Source organism: Malus sylvestris, chromosome 13 (genome assembly GCF_916048215.2).
Source record: "Malus sylvestris chromosome 13, drMalSylv7.2, whole genome shotgun sequence".
Taxonomy (NCBI): Eukaryota; Viridiplantae; Streptophyta; class Magnoliopsida; order Rosales; family Rosaceae; genus Malus; species Malus sylvestris.
In genome coordinates this window covers 1,797,976-1,813,045 of record NC_062272.1, presented here as the reverse complement: position 1 = coordinate 1,813,045, position 15,070 = coordinate 1,797,976, and the positions used below count along the sequence as shown (strand labels likewise).

The 15,070-nt window shown below is 37.4% G+C and overlaps 2 protein-coding genes across 2 annotated transcripts; both read left to right on the top strand.

Moving 5' to 3' along the window:
- Positions 1-2,964: 2,964 nt before the first annotated feature.
- LOC126595730 (multicopper oxidase LPR1-like) lies at positions 2,965-6,804 on the top strand. Its single transcript, XM_050262038.1, has 3 exons — positions 2,965-3,352; positions 4,968-6,422; positions 6,504-6,804. The coding sequence occupies exons 1-3, from the start codon at positions 3,140-3,142 to the stop codon at positions 6,555-6,557; spliced, it is 1,722 nt and encodes a 573-aa protein (XP_050117995.1). The 5' UTR covers positions 2,965-3,139; the 3' UTR covers positions 6,558-6,804.
- A 3,154-nt stretch (positions 6,805-9,958) lies between these two features.
- On the top strand, positions 9,959-14,247 carry LOC126596561 (multicopper oxidase LPR2-like). The gene is made up of 3 exons (XM_050263186.1): positions 9,959-10,489; positions 11,844-13,298; positions 13,910-14,247. The coding sequence occupies exons 1-3, from the start codon at positions 10,277-10,279 to the stop codon at positions 13,961-13,963; spliced, it is 1,722 nt and encodes a 573-aa protein (XP_050119143.1). The 5' UTR covers positions 9,959-10,276; the 3' UTR covers positions 13,964-14,247.
- The last annotated feature ends 823 nt before the right edge of the window (positions 14,248-15,070 follow it).

Sequence of the window (15,070 nt, the reverse complement as noted above, 5' to 3'; positions counted from 1 at the left end):
TCCTACAATTAAGGAGATCAATATACTAATTGATATTGTCTTCCAATATTCCCCGTCAAAGTAGAATGTGAATGTCAAAAACACGCATCGTGCTAAGAAGGGATCGGAATGCAGCTTGCCCAAGTAGCTTGGTAAATATGTCAACTAGTTGCTAACCAATAGGGATGTAAGCCTTCCTAACTCCAGACTGAATCCATTCACAAACAACATGGCAGTCGGTTTCTACGTGGTTGGTACACTCATGAAAAAATCGAATTAGCGGCTATGGAAAAGGTAGCTTGATTATCACGATATACCTTCGTTAGTCCAGGATGATCAACTAGTAGATCAGCTAATTGAAACTTCATCCATGTAAGCCCACATCCATGGCATGATACTCCGCTCCAGTCGACAACTAGGAAACGATGGATTGCTTCTTAGTTTTCCAAGACACAAGTGCACCTCTAAGGAATATACAATAACCTGTGATAGACCTTCTCATTATAGGACATCAAGCCTAGCCCGCATCACAATAACCTCTCAACGTCAAGTTTCCCTTCGACGGAAAAATGAGGTCTTGTTTAGGTGCACCCTTTAAAGAAGTGCAAAAGATGAACCATGTCGAGATGGGGCATTCTTGGTTGTTGCATAAATTGACTGAGAATATGAACTGAAATTGATTGCATCATCCTAATTTTGAGTCGTAAATCCAACACATTGTAAGATGCTAATTCATCCCATAGTGCATTCAATTTTGTGTACTAAATTGAGATTGATTGCTCCTCTTATCTATGTTCGACAATTTCTTTTTTGATATGATAGATGTGCGAATTGTTTCCTTGTGAGAAACGATCTCGCATGTCTGCCCAGACATTTTCCGCCAATGGGTAATAAGAAACGCTTGCAATATCATCATGTATTGAATTCAAAATCCACGCAAGGACCATGTCGTTTTGCTATATGGCGATGTGGTTCACCCATAGTGGTGATGTGGTGTTTATTTTACTAAAGTGATTTGAATATTCAAAGTCACCAGAAACGATGCTATGATATCATGTTGAAGAATGATATTGTTAGCATTTTTTATGAACGATATAATTCCAAGAGTATGCGGAGAGAATTCTCAATATTGATTTATTTAATTTTTATAATGTAATACAAGATTTGTACGATATAAGCAAGCTTTTCTAGGAAGTTAACTCTATGAGATATGAATACTTAATTTACACTAATCCGATCTTACAATCAAGAAAAATCAAATATAATAATCGATATTCTTCCATTTAGAAGTGGGAAGGCTTTTGTGGGTCGTGCCATGGTTTTTCTGGGGGAGGATGGAATGATTTGAAAATAAAACAGCGAAAACAAGTATGTGGCTTTTGAGCCAAATTAATGTTCATTTTAATTGTTTTGAAAGTAGGGTTCCCTTCTTGTGAAAAATGTGGCTTCTTCTCTGCCCCAATTGTCAATGTCTGATGACCTGACCATCCTATGAAAAAGAGAGAGAGAGATTATTTTCTACTTCTAAGAAATTAAGCACTGACATTGAGGAGATTAAGAATATATTTTGAGGACTACCGGATCCACCGTAATGTACTATTTTTTTCACTTATATTATAATCTTACCTATCATAAAAGTTTTTTAAAAAAAAGGTATTATTTTCTCACACATTATTCCTAAAATATGCTATTTTTCCGCTCACTATTATTTCTAAAAAATTGAAATGCTATTTTTCTAACAGCAAAGTCTCATCCGATATTTACCAGCAAATGAATAACCTTTTAATTGCTCTACTAATGTGAGATTATGTACTCCAATAACAACGATCGATATTTAATCATCATCAATAGCTAACTTCTTACCTTTAAATTGGAAAGGGCATCCACACATTTTCTTCTTTCTATCCTCGCCCTTTATGTGTGTGTGTTTTTTTCTTTCAAATTTGGCTTACATATTGTCCTCATTTCACAACCCAAAGTCTAAAGCTCCTGTTGTCTTTTCGCGCCTAACATATTATTATTATATATCTTTTAAGTCACTTATTGCTTTGGTCTAGTGGTATTCCTTTAGTGTAGATAATATCGTTTGTTAAAAAAAATAATAATCAAAGAGTGGGCAGAGAGAAAGACAATGAAGTGGTAACAACATAACTATATTTTTTTTAGGTCAATGAAAAATACAGAGGTTCTACTTCCATTTCATCCATATGGCGGAATGCAGGATCCAGGGGAAGAAGGGACCTACAAGGAATTGCTGTGTATTCTTTAGCCTTTTAACCAATTTTTTCATTTCTCTCTTTAAAATCGTTTCTAAACAAACCGAATAACCAATTACCAATCAAAGGGTTCAAAATGCTGAAAATAGTCTTAAAATCGTCCCCAATCGAGGGCTAGGTCAAATGACTCGTGGATCCCACATGACAAAAAAGGGCCAAAGGGCCAACCGATTGGCCATCTTCAGCCAACTAGCCAGTCCACTGGCTAGCCCACTTTTTTATTTTTTATTTTTTATTGTTTTATTTATTTTTTGTTCTTTTCCATTTGGCCAGCTCACTTTAGGGTTTAGGATTTTTTTTTTTGTCCCAGCCCACTTTTTTTTTATGCCCAACCCACTTGGTTTTTTTTTTATTTCTAATTTTTTCCTACACCATTTCTCACATATTTTTCATCATTCAATACTATCTTAGCTCATTTTATTTTAATTTTTCACATTCCATACTATAGCCTCTTGGCCCTTGGTTGGACATGATTTTTTGTCACAGGGCTATGTTTGGCCTGTGACTCTTTGACCGCTCGGTTGGAGATGATAAGAAATATGATCATGCACTGTTAATTAAAATATTAATTTCTTGGAAGGCCAGATGTCTAAAACGAGCTCTCTGACCCTCATTCGGTTGGAGATGACATTACTTTCCCTCTTTCTGCCCTTTTTCCATTATATATATATCCGAGTCCGATGAATCCAACACTTTCAACCAAGAAAACACTGTCCAGTCTTTTAGCCTATAAAACACCGTCCAGTCTTTTAGCCTGTAAAACACCAAAGTCTCTCTTTCACCCTCTTCCTTTCCGCAAAACACCGACTCAGCAAAATCACTTTTCCAATAAGCACTTCTCTCTCTCTCTCTCTTGCATGCAACCATAGCTAAACTAGAGAGAGATGGTTACTGTGCAGGGAGTTTTGGTGTTGCTAATAGCTTTTATGGGGGTGCTTTTGGAGACTTCTTGGGCGGAAGATCAGCTTGTAAATGTGAGCACGTTGCAGATGTTTGTGGATAAACTTCCCGATATGCCTCTACTGAAAGGCTTTGATGTTGTCAATGGTGTTCCCAAACCCAAGTCATTGAAGATTGGCATGTACATGAAAACATGGGTGAGCAACAATTCGCATTTATTTGATAAATATATATTTTATTATATTTCAAAATTCTATTGTTTTGCCTCTTTCCTACTGTTTAAAAGGGTTTAGATAATTTCTAGCATACAAATAGGCTAGACTGAGTTTGTGGGGAGTAACTTACCCATCCTTGTTGTATATCCACATATCTCTGTTTCTTTTGCTGTGTTTCATGACTAGTAATGTGACGAAAGAGATGATTGACACGATAAAAAAGCACAAAGAACAAATGGACATGAAACTAACAGATAATTTTAGTGGGTATGCACGATACATTTTAAAGTCCTTTATATGTTGCTTGTTACATGTTGAGATCTGCTCCAGATCTTACTTTCCAAGGCTCAATGACTAAAAAATCCAAGCTACTATTTTGCGTGAGCGGGCAAGTGAAATTGGTAAATGGGGACCGCATGATTCAATGTGGTCCGGATTTTTTTTAATAATTTGCCTTCAAACTGTGAGATTTGGAGAGGGATCTCAATTAGGGATGGGCAAATACCCATTGGTTATGGGGTTACCCGTTCTTTTAAATTACACGGTTACAGTTATGGGTAACCGTTTACATAAATAAACGGTTATGGGTATAACCGTTTACCCGCGAAATTTAAATAGGCGGTTATGGGTATTAACCGCGGTTATAAACGGGTAACCGTTTACCCATTTATTTTATATATGTAAAACTAACACAAACCATGTTCTCAATTCAATAATACTTAGCACCCAATAAATTAGCAAATAATTCATCGGTCATTCTCTCAATAACACTGCTACAGGAATGATGATTCTCATCATCAAGGAATTGGCCAAATTAATTTAAATTCCTTGCGGGTAACCATGAAATTGACAAAAATGCTTTGACAAAAATGTCTTTTAAACAATTTTTGTAACCCAATAATACTTAGCAAATATTATATTTACCTTCATTGGTAACAGTTAAAAATATCGTCTGTAAACTATTATTTCAATTATTGGAATGGTATAAGGACTTAAAAATTTAAAATATGGAAATGTAACTATAACGTTGTTTAATTGTCAAAAAAAAGAGAAAATTATGACAATTTTTTTTTTAATTTTCAAGTTGTTAAAAAACATGTAGACGAGTGAAAAATGGGTAATGGTAAAAAAAAGAAAGATAAACATGTTAAAAAAGATAAATGGATAAACGGGTATTAAATGGTTACGGTTAAATGGATATGCAGTAATGGGTATGGTTAACCGTTTATAAACTGTTAATTAAAAAAAATTAAGAAAATTAAATTTACAAATCAAACGATATGTCACCAACTCACCAATAAAAAAACAAGCACATTAATAAATAAATAATTTATCAATCAATTTTCACGTCACTTAATTTACAAAATTTAATTTAAAATTTTAAACTCCCTTGTATTACCATTTTAATTATGTTTGGACCAAGTAATAATTTAATATGCACAAAGTTCACCAACCCCATTCCATATGCACACTTGAAAAGCTGGACAGCAACATATATTCCGATGTCGCTTTTCTGGTCATTTTCCCCTCTTATTTTATCAATTTTTGACCCCTTTGTTTGCCCAAGCAATTTTTTTTATATTTTATTTTCATTCAGAGATTCCACAGAGACCTTCCGCCGACGCCAGTGTTCGCCTACGGTACAAGTGAGCGCACAGCAACAGTCCCTGGTCCAACAATCGAAGCCCTCCAGGGAATCGAAACCTTCGTGACGTGGAGTAATTACCTCCCTTCAGAACACATTCTGCCTTGGGACCCGACCATTCCCACGGCCATACCCGCTAGTAAGAAGGGCGTCCCTACTGTGGTGCACCTCCACGGCGGCATCCATGAACCAGCAAGCGATGGAAGCGCAAAGGCATGGTTCACCGCCGAGTTCAAAGACCGTGGGCCCGCTTGGACCCAGCAAACATATCGATACCGCAATCAGCAACAACCCGGGAACCTGTGGTACCATGATCACACCATGGGGTTGACCAGAGTCAACCTCCTCGCTGGCTTGATCGGGGCCTACATTGTCTGTCAACCGGAAGTCGAGGGCCCGCTTCGACTTCCGAGTGGCGAATTTGATCGAACGCTGGTCGTGTTTGATCGGAGCTTTCGCACCAACGGTTCGATATACATGAATTCTACTGGAAACAATCCCTCCATACACCCGCAATGGCAGCCGGAATATTTTGGTGACGCAATTATAGTGAATGGGAAGGCGTGGCCGCAATTGAAGGTACGACGTCGTAAATACAGGTTCCGAATTATCAACGCCAGCAATGCGAGATTCTTCAAATTCTTCTTCACCAACGGTCTGGGATTTATCCACGTGGGGTCTGATTCAGTTTACCTTGGGAAACCGGTGGAGACCAAGGACTTTTTGCTGGGGCCATCTGAGATCACAGACGTGGTGGTTGACTTTTCCAAGTCTGAGAATGCCAATGTTACCCTAGCCAATGATGCTCCGTATCCTTACCCATCGGGTGATCCCGTTAACGATGCCAACGGTAAGGTCATGCAGTTTTTGATTGCTGACCGTTCAGAGCTAGACCCATCGCGCGTTCCGTCAACGTTAATTCAGTACCCCGTCCCTGATCTATCAAGTGCATCGCGCACACGATACATCACAATGTACGAGTACGAGAGTAACACTGGTGACCCGACACATCTTTATTTGAACGCGAAACCTTTCGACGCACCGGCGACGGAGATTGTGAAAGCAGGGACCAGCGAGGTGTGGAACGTGATCAATCTGACGCAGGACAATCATCCGTTACACATTCACTTGGGACTGTTCGTTGTATTCGAACAGCGGGAGTTGGTGAATCAGGAGGAGTTTAAAGATTGCATGAATAAGCTGAACGATGCCGTCAAGTGCCAAATAAGCAAGTATGCACGTGGCAAAACTGTAGAGGTGCCAGCTCACGAGAAAGGGTGGAAGAACGTTTTCAAGATGAGACCCGGGACTGTGACAAGGATACTGTTGAGGTTGGCTTACATACACTCGAATGCATCGTATGAGTTCGATCCTACGGGGGAGCCTGGCTACGTATACCATTGCCATGTAAGTATATTAATTAGCCTTCATAATATGGTGAAATTGTTAATATGCATAGGGTTTGACGTGTAATTTTAATTTGTGCAGATCTTGGATCACGAGGATAATGTGATGATGAGACCCTTGAAACTTGTCCATTGAAAAGGTTTACCGGATACCAAGTGATATATAGTCGGTTCCACAACAAAATCTCTCCAACGAGAGCACCCGTAGTTAAACGTGTTGGTGCATTTTTAAAATAAAATAAAAAAGTATAATTGTAATTAAGTGTTGTTAATTAAAAAATAAAATGGTTGTCATTTTCTCTAACTCTTGTAACTTTTGTCTTGTTAATTTGTGTTTATTACTCTATTCACTAAGGGTGATAATAAATCTATAATTAGTAGCATTTTCTCCAACATAATTTTCTTCATTATTTCACTACCCAATTTTCTTTTTCAACAATTATTCTACCATTCCTCCATCTTTCCGTTTTTACTTATTAGTTAAAGAAGGGTGTTCATGTGGTGTAGTTTTGGACTATTCCTTTTTTGCAAATAGATTTGAGTCACATAACAATTCAGTAGGGCTGTTGAATCTTGGTGGGGACAAGGCAAATGATATATTGTTGAACCTGTTCGTGGACTTTGTCAAACCGCAATAGGCCTGAATCTCCTTAAAAAGAGGGAGATACCCACGCCTAAGTCTAATTATCTACGTGCTTCTTAGAAAAATATTACTTTATTGTAATTTTTATCATAATTTCCTCATAGTTTTCTCAACAATTTTAAGGAGATTCAACTTCATGGAGTCTGTAACTAAGAAGCCGTTCGACAATATTGGAGTTCTCAATATGCCATTCCGTTTCAAGGGAGCTCATTTCAAGAGGTGGAAGGAAAAAATCCTTTTCAGTTGCCTACATTCTCACCGACAAAAATCTAAACATAGAGAGCACGGAGAACATAAATGAAGACGAGCTCTATAACCTTGAAGAAAAAGATCAACAATATGAAAAAGTTCAAATTCACAAATGTTTGTGCCTGTTTAATTATTTCAAAAATGTTGTTGAATTAGTCTTAATAATACGGTGAAATTGTTAATACTTTGACGTGTAATTTTAATTTGTTGTCTATTTTGTGCACATACCTTAAAAATTGTCCTTTGAGAAGGTCTACTGGGCACGAGAAATTTCTGAATACAAAGTGATACATAGAAAGTAATGCATCAACTGTGAGAGCGGCCTATTTAGATTTGTTTCGAAGGGAGAAGTGGGAAGACTTTTGGGGGTGATGTGATGGTTTTCTACTTTGTACGTGGGGGGAGGATGGATGATTCGAAATTGAAACAAGTGAAAACAAACAAGTACTCACTTGACTTGGGCCAAATTATTGGTCCCTTGTTGTGCAATATGTGGTTTCATCTCTCCCACGGTAGTCAATGCCTGATCATCCTAGAAATATCAGACACTACTAGAACCTTGAAAAGTCTCGACTGTTTTCGAACAAGTGTGTAAAATTACTTACTAAAATTATTCATAAAATCGTATGCAATGCAAATCCTTTTATATCTATAATTCATTATTTTACGGAATCTCTTTTGGTTACTTATTCAAATTTCATATCAACATTGTTGTTATTTTTATTTAATTGCCTCAAACAAATAGCATAATTTTTTTCATTTTTCCTCTTTTACTTCCAAGGGGCAGTGCATTGCACTCTGATTATTCTCTTTTATTTATTTATTTTAAAAAAATGTTATTATTAAAAAGAGGGATAGAGTTCAAGATTATTTCAATAATTTAAAAGAAGATTTTCAAACTTGGAACGCATGTGTGGAGATCCACCATCCTAGCAACTAGAATATTAGACTATCAACATTGTCGTTATTTTTATTTAATTGCCTCAAACAAATAGCATAATTTTTTTTCATTTTTCCTCTTTTACTTCCAAGGGGCAGTGCATTGCACTCTGATTATTTTCTTTTATTTATTTATTTAAAAAAAATGTTATTATTAAAAAAAGGGATAGAGTTCAAGATTATTTCAATAATTTAAAAGAAGATTTTCAAACTTGGAACGCATGTGTGGAGATCCACCATCCTAGCAACTAGAATATTAGACTATCAACATTGTCGTTATTTTTATTTAATTGCCTCAAACAAATAGCATAATTTTTTTCATTTTTCCTCTTTTACTTCCAAGGGGCAGTGCATTGCACTCTGATTATTTTCTTTTATTTATTTATTTAAAAAAATGTTATTATTAAAAAGAGGGATAGAGTTCAAGATTATTTCAATAATTTAGAAGAAGATTTTCAAACTCGGAACACATGTGTGGAGATCCACCATCCTAGCAACGAGGATATTAGACAAAAAAATCATCTTTATATAGTAAAGGAACTAACCCGAACATCCTAAACAAGATTATCAACATGTATTCTTTAGGGGCTCTTTGCCTTGGTCGTCATCATCTTCATGCAAAAATAACATCATTGATTTGATTGAAAAAAAAAACGTAATACAACTGAAAAGGTCAGTAATTAACATAGGCTCCAATGCTTACGGTCCATCATGTGTTAGAATATCATCGGACAAAATAAAAAAGTACTGAAGTATTAATTTTTATTTTATATAGAACACCATGCATTGCATTTGTGATGTAAAGAAATGAACCCGAAAGGAAATTTTTTAGCTTTTTATAGAAGTATCAGACTGAACCACTTAATTACATGACAATATTTGATTGAATCAAATTCAAGTTTTACTTTATATTCTATTTATTACTTCTTTTTTAACAAATGATATTATTTATACTATAAGATAGGGGAGTAGGCTAAGTCTCACAATGAGCAAGTAATAATATGGTTTGAGCAAGCAGTAATGTGGTTCAAATTCATCACACTATAGGGTGGGAGAGTAGACTAAGTCTCAAAATGGGCAAACAATAATGTGATTCAAGCAAACAATAATGTGGTTCAAATTCGCCTTTAGCGAGATTCGAACTTAAGACCTCTCACTTACAAGTGAAGATAAATATCACTGGATTGTAATAATAAGTGGCTATTCTATTTATTACTATTACGCAAGGTGTTGACACATTTTTAGTGAATAAAGTTGGGAAATTGTTATTAGCGCTTCAAAATTTTCATTTGGCACTCCAAGCTTTCTATAATTAGAAAGAAAAATACAATTGTGAGAAGTGTAGAATGAAATTTTTAGAGTGCTAATAACAATCCCCAAATTTAATTATTAACAAATAAAAAGTCCACAAAAAAAAAGGGAAATATTATAAGAAATTAAGGGTGGACAGTGAAGATATTTTTTAGGTCATACATGGACAAAAATGAATGGAGAAGGGAGAATCCAAAGGGGAGGCAGGGACCTACAAGGAAATGCAGTGTTTTCTTTAACCTTTTAACCAATTTTTCCGTTTCTCTCTTTAAAATCATATCCAAACGAACCAAATTAGCGAAATGGTCTCTCCTTTTCTTCTCTTTTTCCAATATATTCTGAGTCCGACGAATTGCACACTTTCAAACAAGAAAACGTTGTTCAAACAAGTTAGTCGCGTGTGAAACTCAACGGTCACATGTGTTTCACGTCATTAATTTTGTGTTGTTTATGTATTTCGTTTGAAAAGTGTACGAATCAGAGTAAGAGTTTTACATGTGAAAAGAGAAACCTTTCAGATAAACCTTGCAAAGACTTATATACTCTTCTTATTGCCACACAAACTCAATTTTCTTTACTTTTAAGCCTCTAAAACACCAGAGTCTCTCAACTCTCAACCTCTTCCTTTCCGCAAAACACCAACTCAGAAAATTACTTTTCCAATAAGCACCTCTCTCTCTCTCTCTCTCTCGCATGCAACCACAGAGAGAGAGATGATTAGGGCGCAGAGAGTTTTGGTGTTTTTAATAGCTTTTCTGGGGTTGCTTTTGAAGACTTCATCGGCGGAAGAGCAGCTTGTAAATCTGACCAGGCTGCAGATGTTTGTGGATGAACTTCCCAATATGCCCCTGCTCAAAGGCTTTGATGTTGTCAATAGTGTTCCCAAACCCAAGTCATTGAAGATTGGCATGTACATGAAAAAATGGGTAAGCAAAGCAACAATTCGCATATATTCGCTCAATATTTTATATCAAAATTCTTTTGTTCTGCCTTTGGTTTTGATTATTTCTAGGACAACAATTAGGCTAGACTGAGTTTGCGTGGAATAATTTACTCATCCTTCTTATTCTGTACCCACATATTTCTGCTTCTTTTGTTCTATTTCATGACTAGTAGTTAAAAGATTTAGACATAAAATTGAGTACAGTAGCGTTTTAAAGTTTATACAATCAATTATACTTAGTATATAAGACTTTATTTTTATTACTTGTAGGATCGGACAAAGTAATAATTTAAGACATTGTTGAAACACTGTATAAGATCATTGGATAGTATTAATAGTACGAAATGGATGTTTAGTTAGCTTTGTATTAAATAAGAATCGGATTATTAAATCCAGATCCATTTATTTTAGAGAACTTTAACAAAAAAAAAATTTCTGATACTGTTCACTTTAACGAAAAATCATATTTTACATTAAAATATTAATTCTAATATTATTTATTTTATCTTTTATTTTGTAAGTTTTAAACATTTTCATTAGTTTCTTTTATTTTATACACCTCCCACCCGTTTATTTAACCCAACCAAAACCTTTGGATAAATAGTCGGGAGAATGTAGCGCTTACTCCGTCCCTCTCTCTCGCTCACTTCGTCCCTCTCCTTCTTTCGCAGCACTCTCCTTCCACTCTCTCACATCACCTGCTCTCTCTTGTCTGGATCCCATGTTCATCTTCGCCTTCTTCTTCTTTTCTCTCTCTGTTCCTCCCTTCTCCTTACACACGCACACACACCTCCCACCTCCTCCGTTCGCCTTCGATCTTTGACAAGTGACAACAAAACCTTCAATGGGTTGAACGAGGAAGACGATGATTCGAATTCTTCCGATCTGGGCTCTGACGAGGAAGGGAGCCGAGCTCCGACGAGGACGGGGATAGCAATTTGGATCTGGGCTCCGACGAGGAGCCTGTTGGTTTATTACCATTGAAAATATTCAATCTGGGATTTTTATTTTGGTTGGTGAATCGATGAGTGGGTTCGTATGGAGGGTGGGATTTGATGAGTGGGGGAAGACGGTGAAGACTGGGTAGAGACCTGGGTTTTTTTTCCTTCCTCATTAATTTTTATTTTTTAAATTTTGTCTGTGTAATGATGTTTATTTATTTATTTACTATTTTTTTTAACATTTTAACAACAATTATTCTTTGAAATTATTTTAAAAAAATTATAATCCAACGTATTATTCGTATTATTTAATGATTATTTATTCTATCCATTTTTAACCCCTTCGTTTGCCCAAGTATTTTAAAAAATATATATTTTTCTTTATTTTCTGTGCAGAGATTCCACAGAGACCTTCCGCCGACGCCAGTGTTCGCCTACGGTACACGCAAGCGCACAGCGACAGTCCCTGGTCCAACAATCGAAGCCCTCCAGGGAATCGATACCTTCGTAACGTGGAGTAATTATCTCCCTTCAAAACACATTCTGCCTTGGGACCCAACCATTCCAACGGCCCTAGCCGTTACTAACAAGGGCGTTCCTACTGTGGTGCACCTCCACGGCGGCATCCATGAACCCGAAAGCGATGGAAGCGCAAATGCATGGTTCACTGCCGACTTCAAAGACCGCGGGCCCGCTTGGCCCAACCGAACATATCGCTACCGTAATCAGCAACATCCAGGGAACCTGTGGTACCATGATCACGCCATGGGGTTGACCAGAGTCAACCTCCTCGCTGGCTTGATTGGTGCCTACATTGTCCGTCATCCAGAAGTCGAGGGCCCACTTCGACTCCCGAGTGGCGAATTTGATCGAACGCTGGTCGTGTTTGATCGGAGCTTTCGCACTGACGGTTCGATATACATGAACCCTACTGGAAACAATCCCTCCATACACCCGCAATGGCAGCCGGAATATTTTGGTGACGCGATTATTGTGAACGGGAAGGCATGGCCGCAATTGAAGGTACGACGTCGTAAATACAGGTTCCGAATTATCAACGCCAGCAATGCGAGATTCTTCAAATTCTTCTTCACCAACGGTCTGAGATTTATCCACGTGGGGTCTGATTCGGCTTACCTTGGGAAACCGGTGGAGACCAAGGACTTTTTGATGGGGCCATCTGAGATCACAGACGTGGTGGTCGACTTTTCGAAGTCTAAGAATGCCAATGCAATCCTGGCCAATGGTGCACCGTATCCTTACCCATCGGGTGATCCCGTTAACAATGAGAACAGTAAGGTCATGCAGTTTTTTATTGCTGACCATTCAGAGGTAGACTCGTCGCGCGTTCCGTCAAGGTTAATTCAGTACCCCGTCCCTGATATATCGAGTTCATCGCGCACACGATACATCGCAATGTACGAGTACACGAGCGACATTGATGAGCCGACACATCTTTACTTGAACGGGAAATCGTACGAGGAACCGGCGACGGAGATTGCGAAAGCAGGGACCAGCGAGGTGTGGAACGTGATCAATCTGACGGAGGACAACCATCCCTTACACATTCACTTGGGACTGTTCGTAGTATTGGAACAGAAGGAGATGGTGAATGTGGAGGAGTTTACAGATTGCATGAATAAGCTAAACGACGCCGTCAAGTGCCAAATAAGCAAGTATGCACGCGGCAAAACTGTAGAGGTGCCAGCTCACGAGAAAGGGTGGAAGAACGTTTTCAAGATGAGAAACGGGACTGTGACCAAGATATTTTTGAGGTTTGCTTACATACACTCGAATGCATCGTATGAGTTCGATCCTACTGGGGAGCCTGGCTACGTGTACCATTGCCACGTAAGTATATCACTCAAAAACTTTACCCGCATAAATTTGTTTCACTTAAGCAGTGTGTGTTTTCATTTGATTTTTCGTACAAACAACGTATTCTAAATTCATCTAATACAAAGAATTTCAACTACGAGAGACAAACATATTACTTTGGTCAACTGATGTAATTCACATATGCGTCAATTTTGATATGATATCTTATTTGAAAATGAGTGTTCTAGTTAGATGACAATTTAGAATTTTGACGCATGCCCGATTCGAGCAGGTCGTCATAGATAGATACTGGAGCTGCTAGGCTCCAGTTGGAGACGACAGCCACCCGATAAGTCCTTGGGATTGGAGGTTCACGGGGGTACCAAATAATAGAATGGTTGAGTAGATATGCCAATGGTTGTGTGAAAAGGAGCAGTAGAAAAGGATGTCGTATGTTGTTGGGTAGCCTGCCTCCCTACTGTGTCTGACCATAACAGTCCAATTTGGATTCCAAACTCACAAGTCTTCGCGTCTGTTTAATTATTCCAGAAATGTTTTTTATTTAGCCTTTAGTAATATGGTGAAGTTGTTAATATTCATTGGGTTTGACATGTAATTTTGATTTGTTGTTCCATTTTGTGCAGATCTTGGATCATGAGGACAATGTGATGATGAGACCCTTAAAACTTGTCCATTGAGAAGGTCTACTGGATACGAGAGATTTCTGGATACAAAGTGATATAGAGTCGATTACACAGTAGAACCTCTCCATCAAGATCCACCAGTAGTTAAAAGTAGCACCGATGCTTTCATGAAGCATATGACGTATTCATAGACAACTTTGAATAATAAGGAACTCCCGCAGCAAGTCTGGTGATCAAAGATGTAATCAGAGTTTGTGCATCGAATATTGTTAGAGAAATGATTTCATTTCAAATTGGGTGCATGCCTGTTCAATGAAGGAAATTATGTTGTGATACTATTTTGATGCTTGCTTGCCCTGCAATCAACTCAGTGTTTAAGGATTGTGTATGCTTCCCGTTTCCCGTTTCCCGGGGTCTAATTTGATCGTTTTTTTTCTTCCGAGTTAGATAATTGTTTGCTTCTCTTCCTCCTTCAAATTCATGTATGTTTCCAACTAGTTTACCTGAATCAGATTCATCTAGTGGTGAGGGAGTTCCAGATTCCTGGTGCACATGCATGCTCCTGCTTTATCACCCTCCCCATGACCCCACTCTATGCCCAAAGTCAGCTGCTGAGGAGGTTGGTAAAATTTTGCATAACTCAAGAGTCCCGGAACTTATGGCCGAGGCTATGAGCGTTAGGAGACAATATTCGTATGGAACATTGGAAAAAAAGGTAGAAATGATAGAATATGATATCAGTGCTCTTTTATTGGAAGGGGTTTTTATTGTTCTCTCTCTCTATGTCAAAAAATTTCTTATCATCCATGTCAAAAAATTCAAAAACAAGAATATAAATCTAAATCCAAATCTAAAGGTATTTGAATCTAAATAAAGTAACATAGTAAGAAAAAAAAATCAATGGAAAAAGAAAAAAGGAGGGAAAAAAAACAGAAAATGATACGATCGGTACTTTTCTACCGATCCTAATTGATGAGAATCCATAAAAACATAGCGACTATAAGCATTAAAAGTCGCTATATTTTGTACCGATCCCCCCTTCAATTTTTAAAATTTTTCAGTTTATTTTTTTGTTAATTTTTCTTTTAGTTCTCTTACAATAACAACAAACTATCATATTCATGTTCTTCAAAATATATTTTTCCATGAAAAATCTACCAT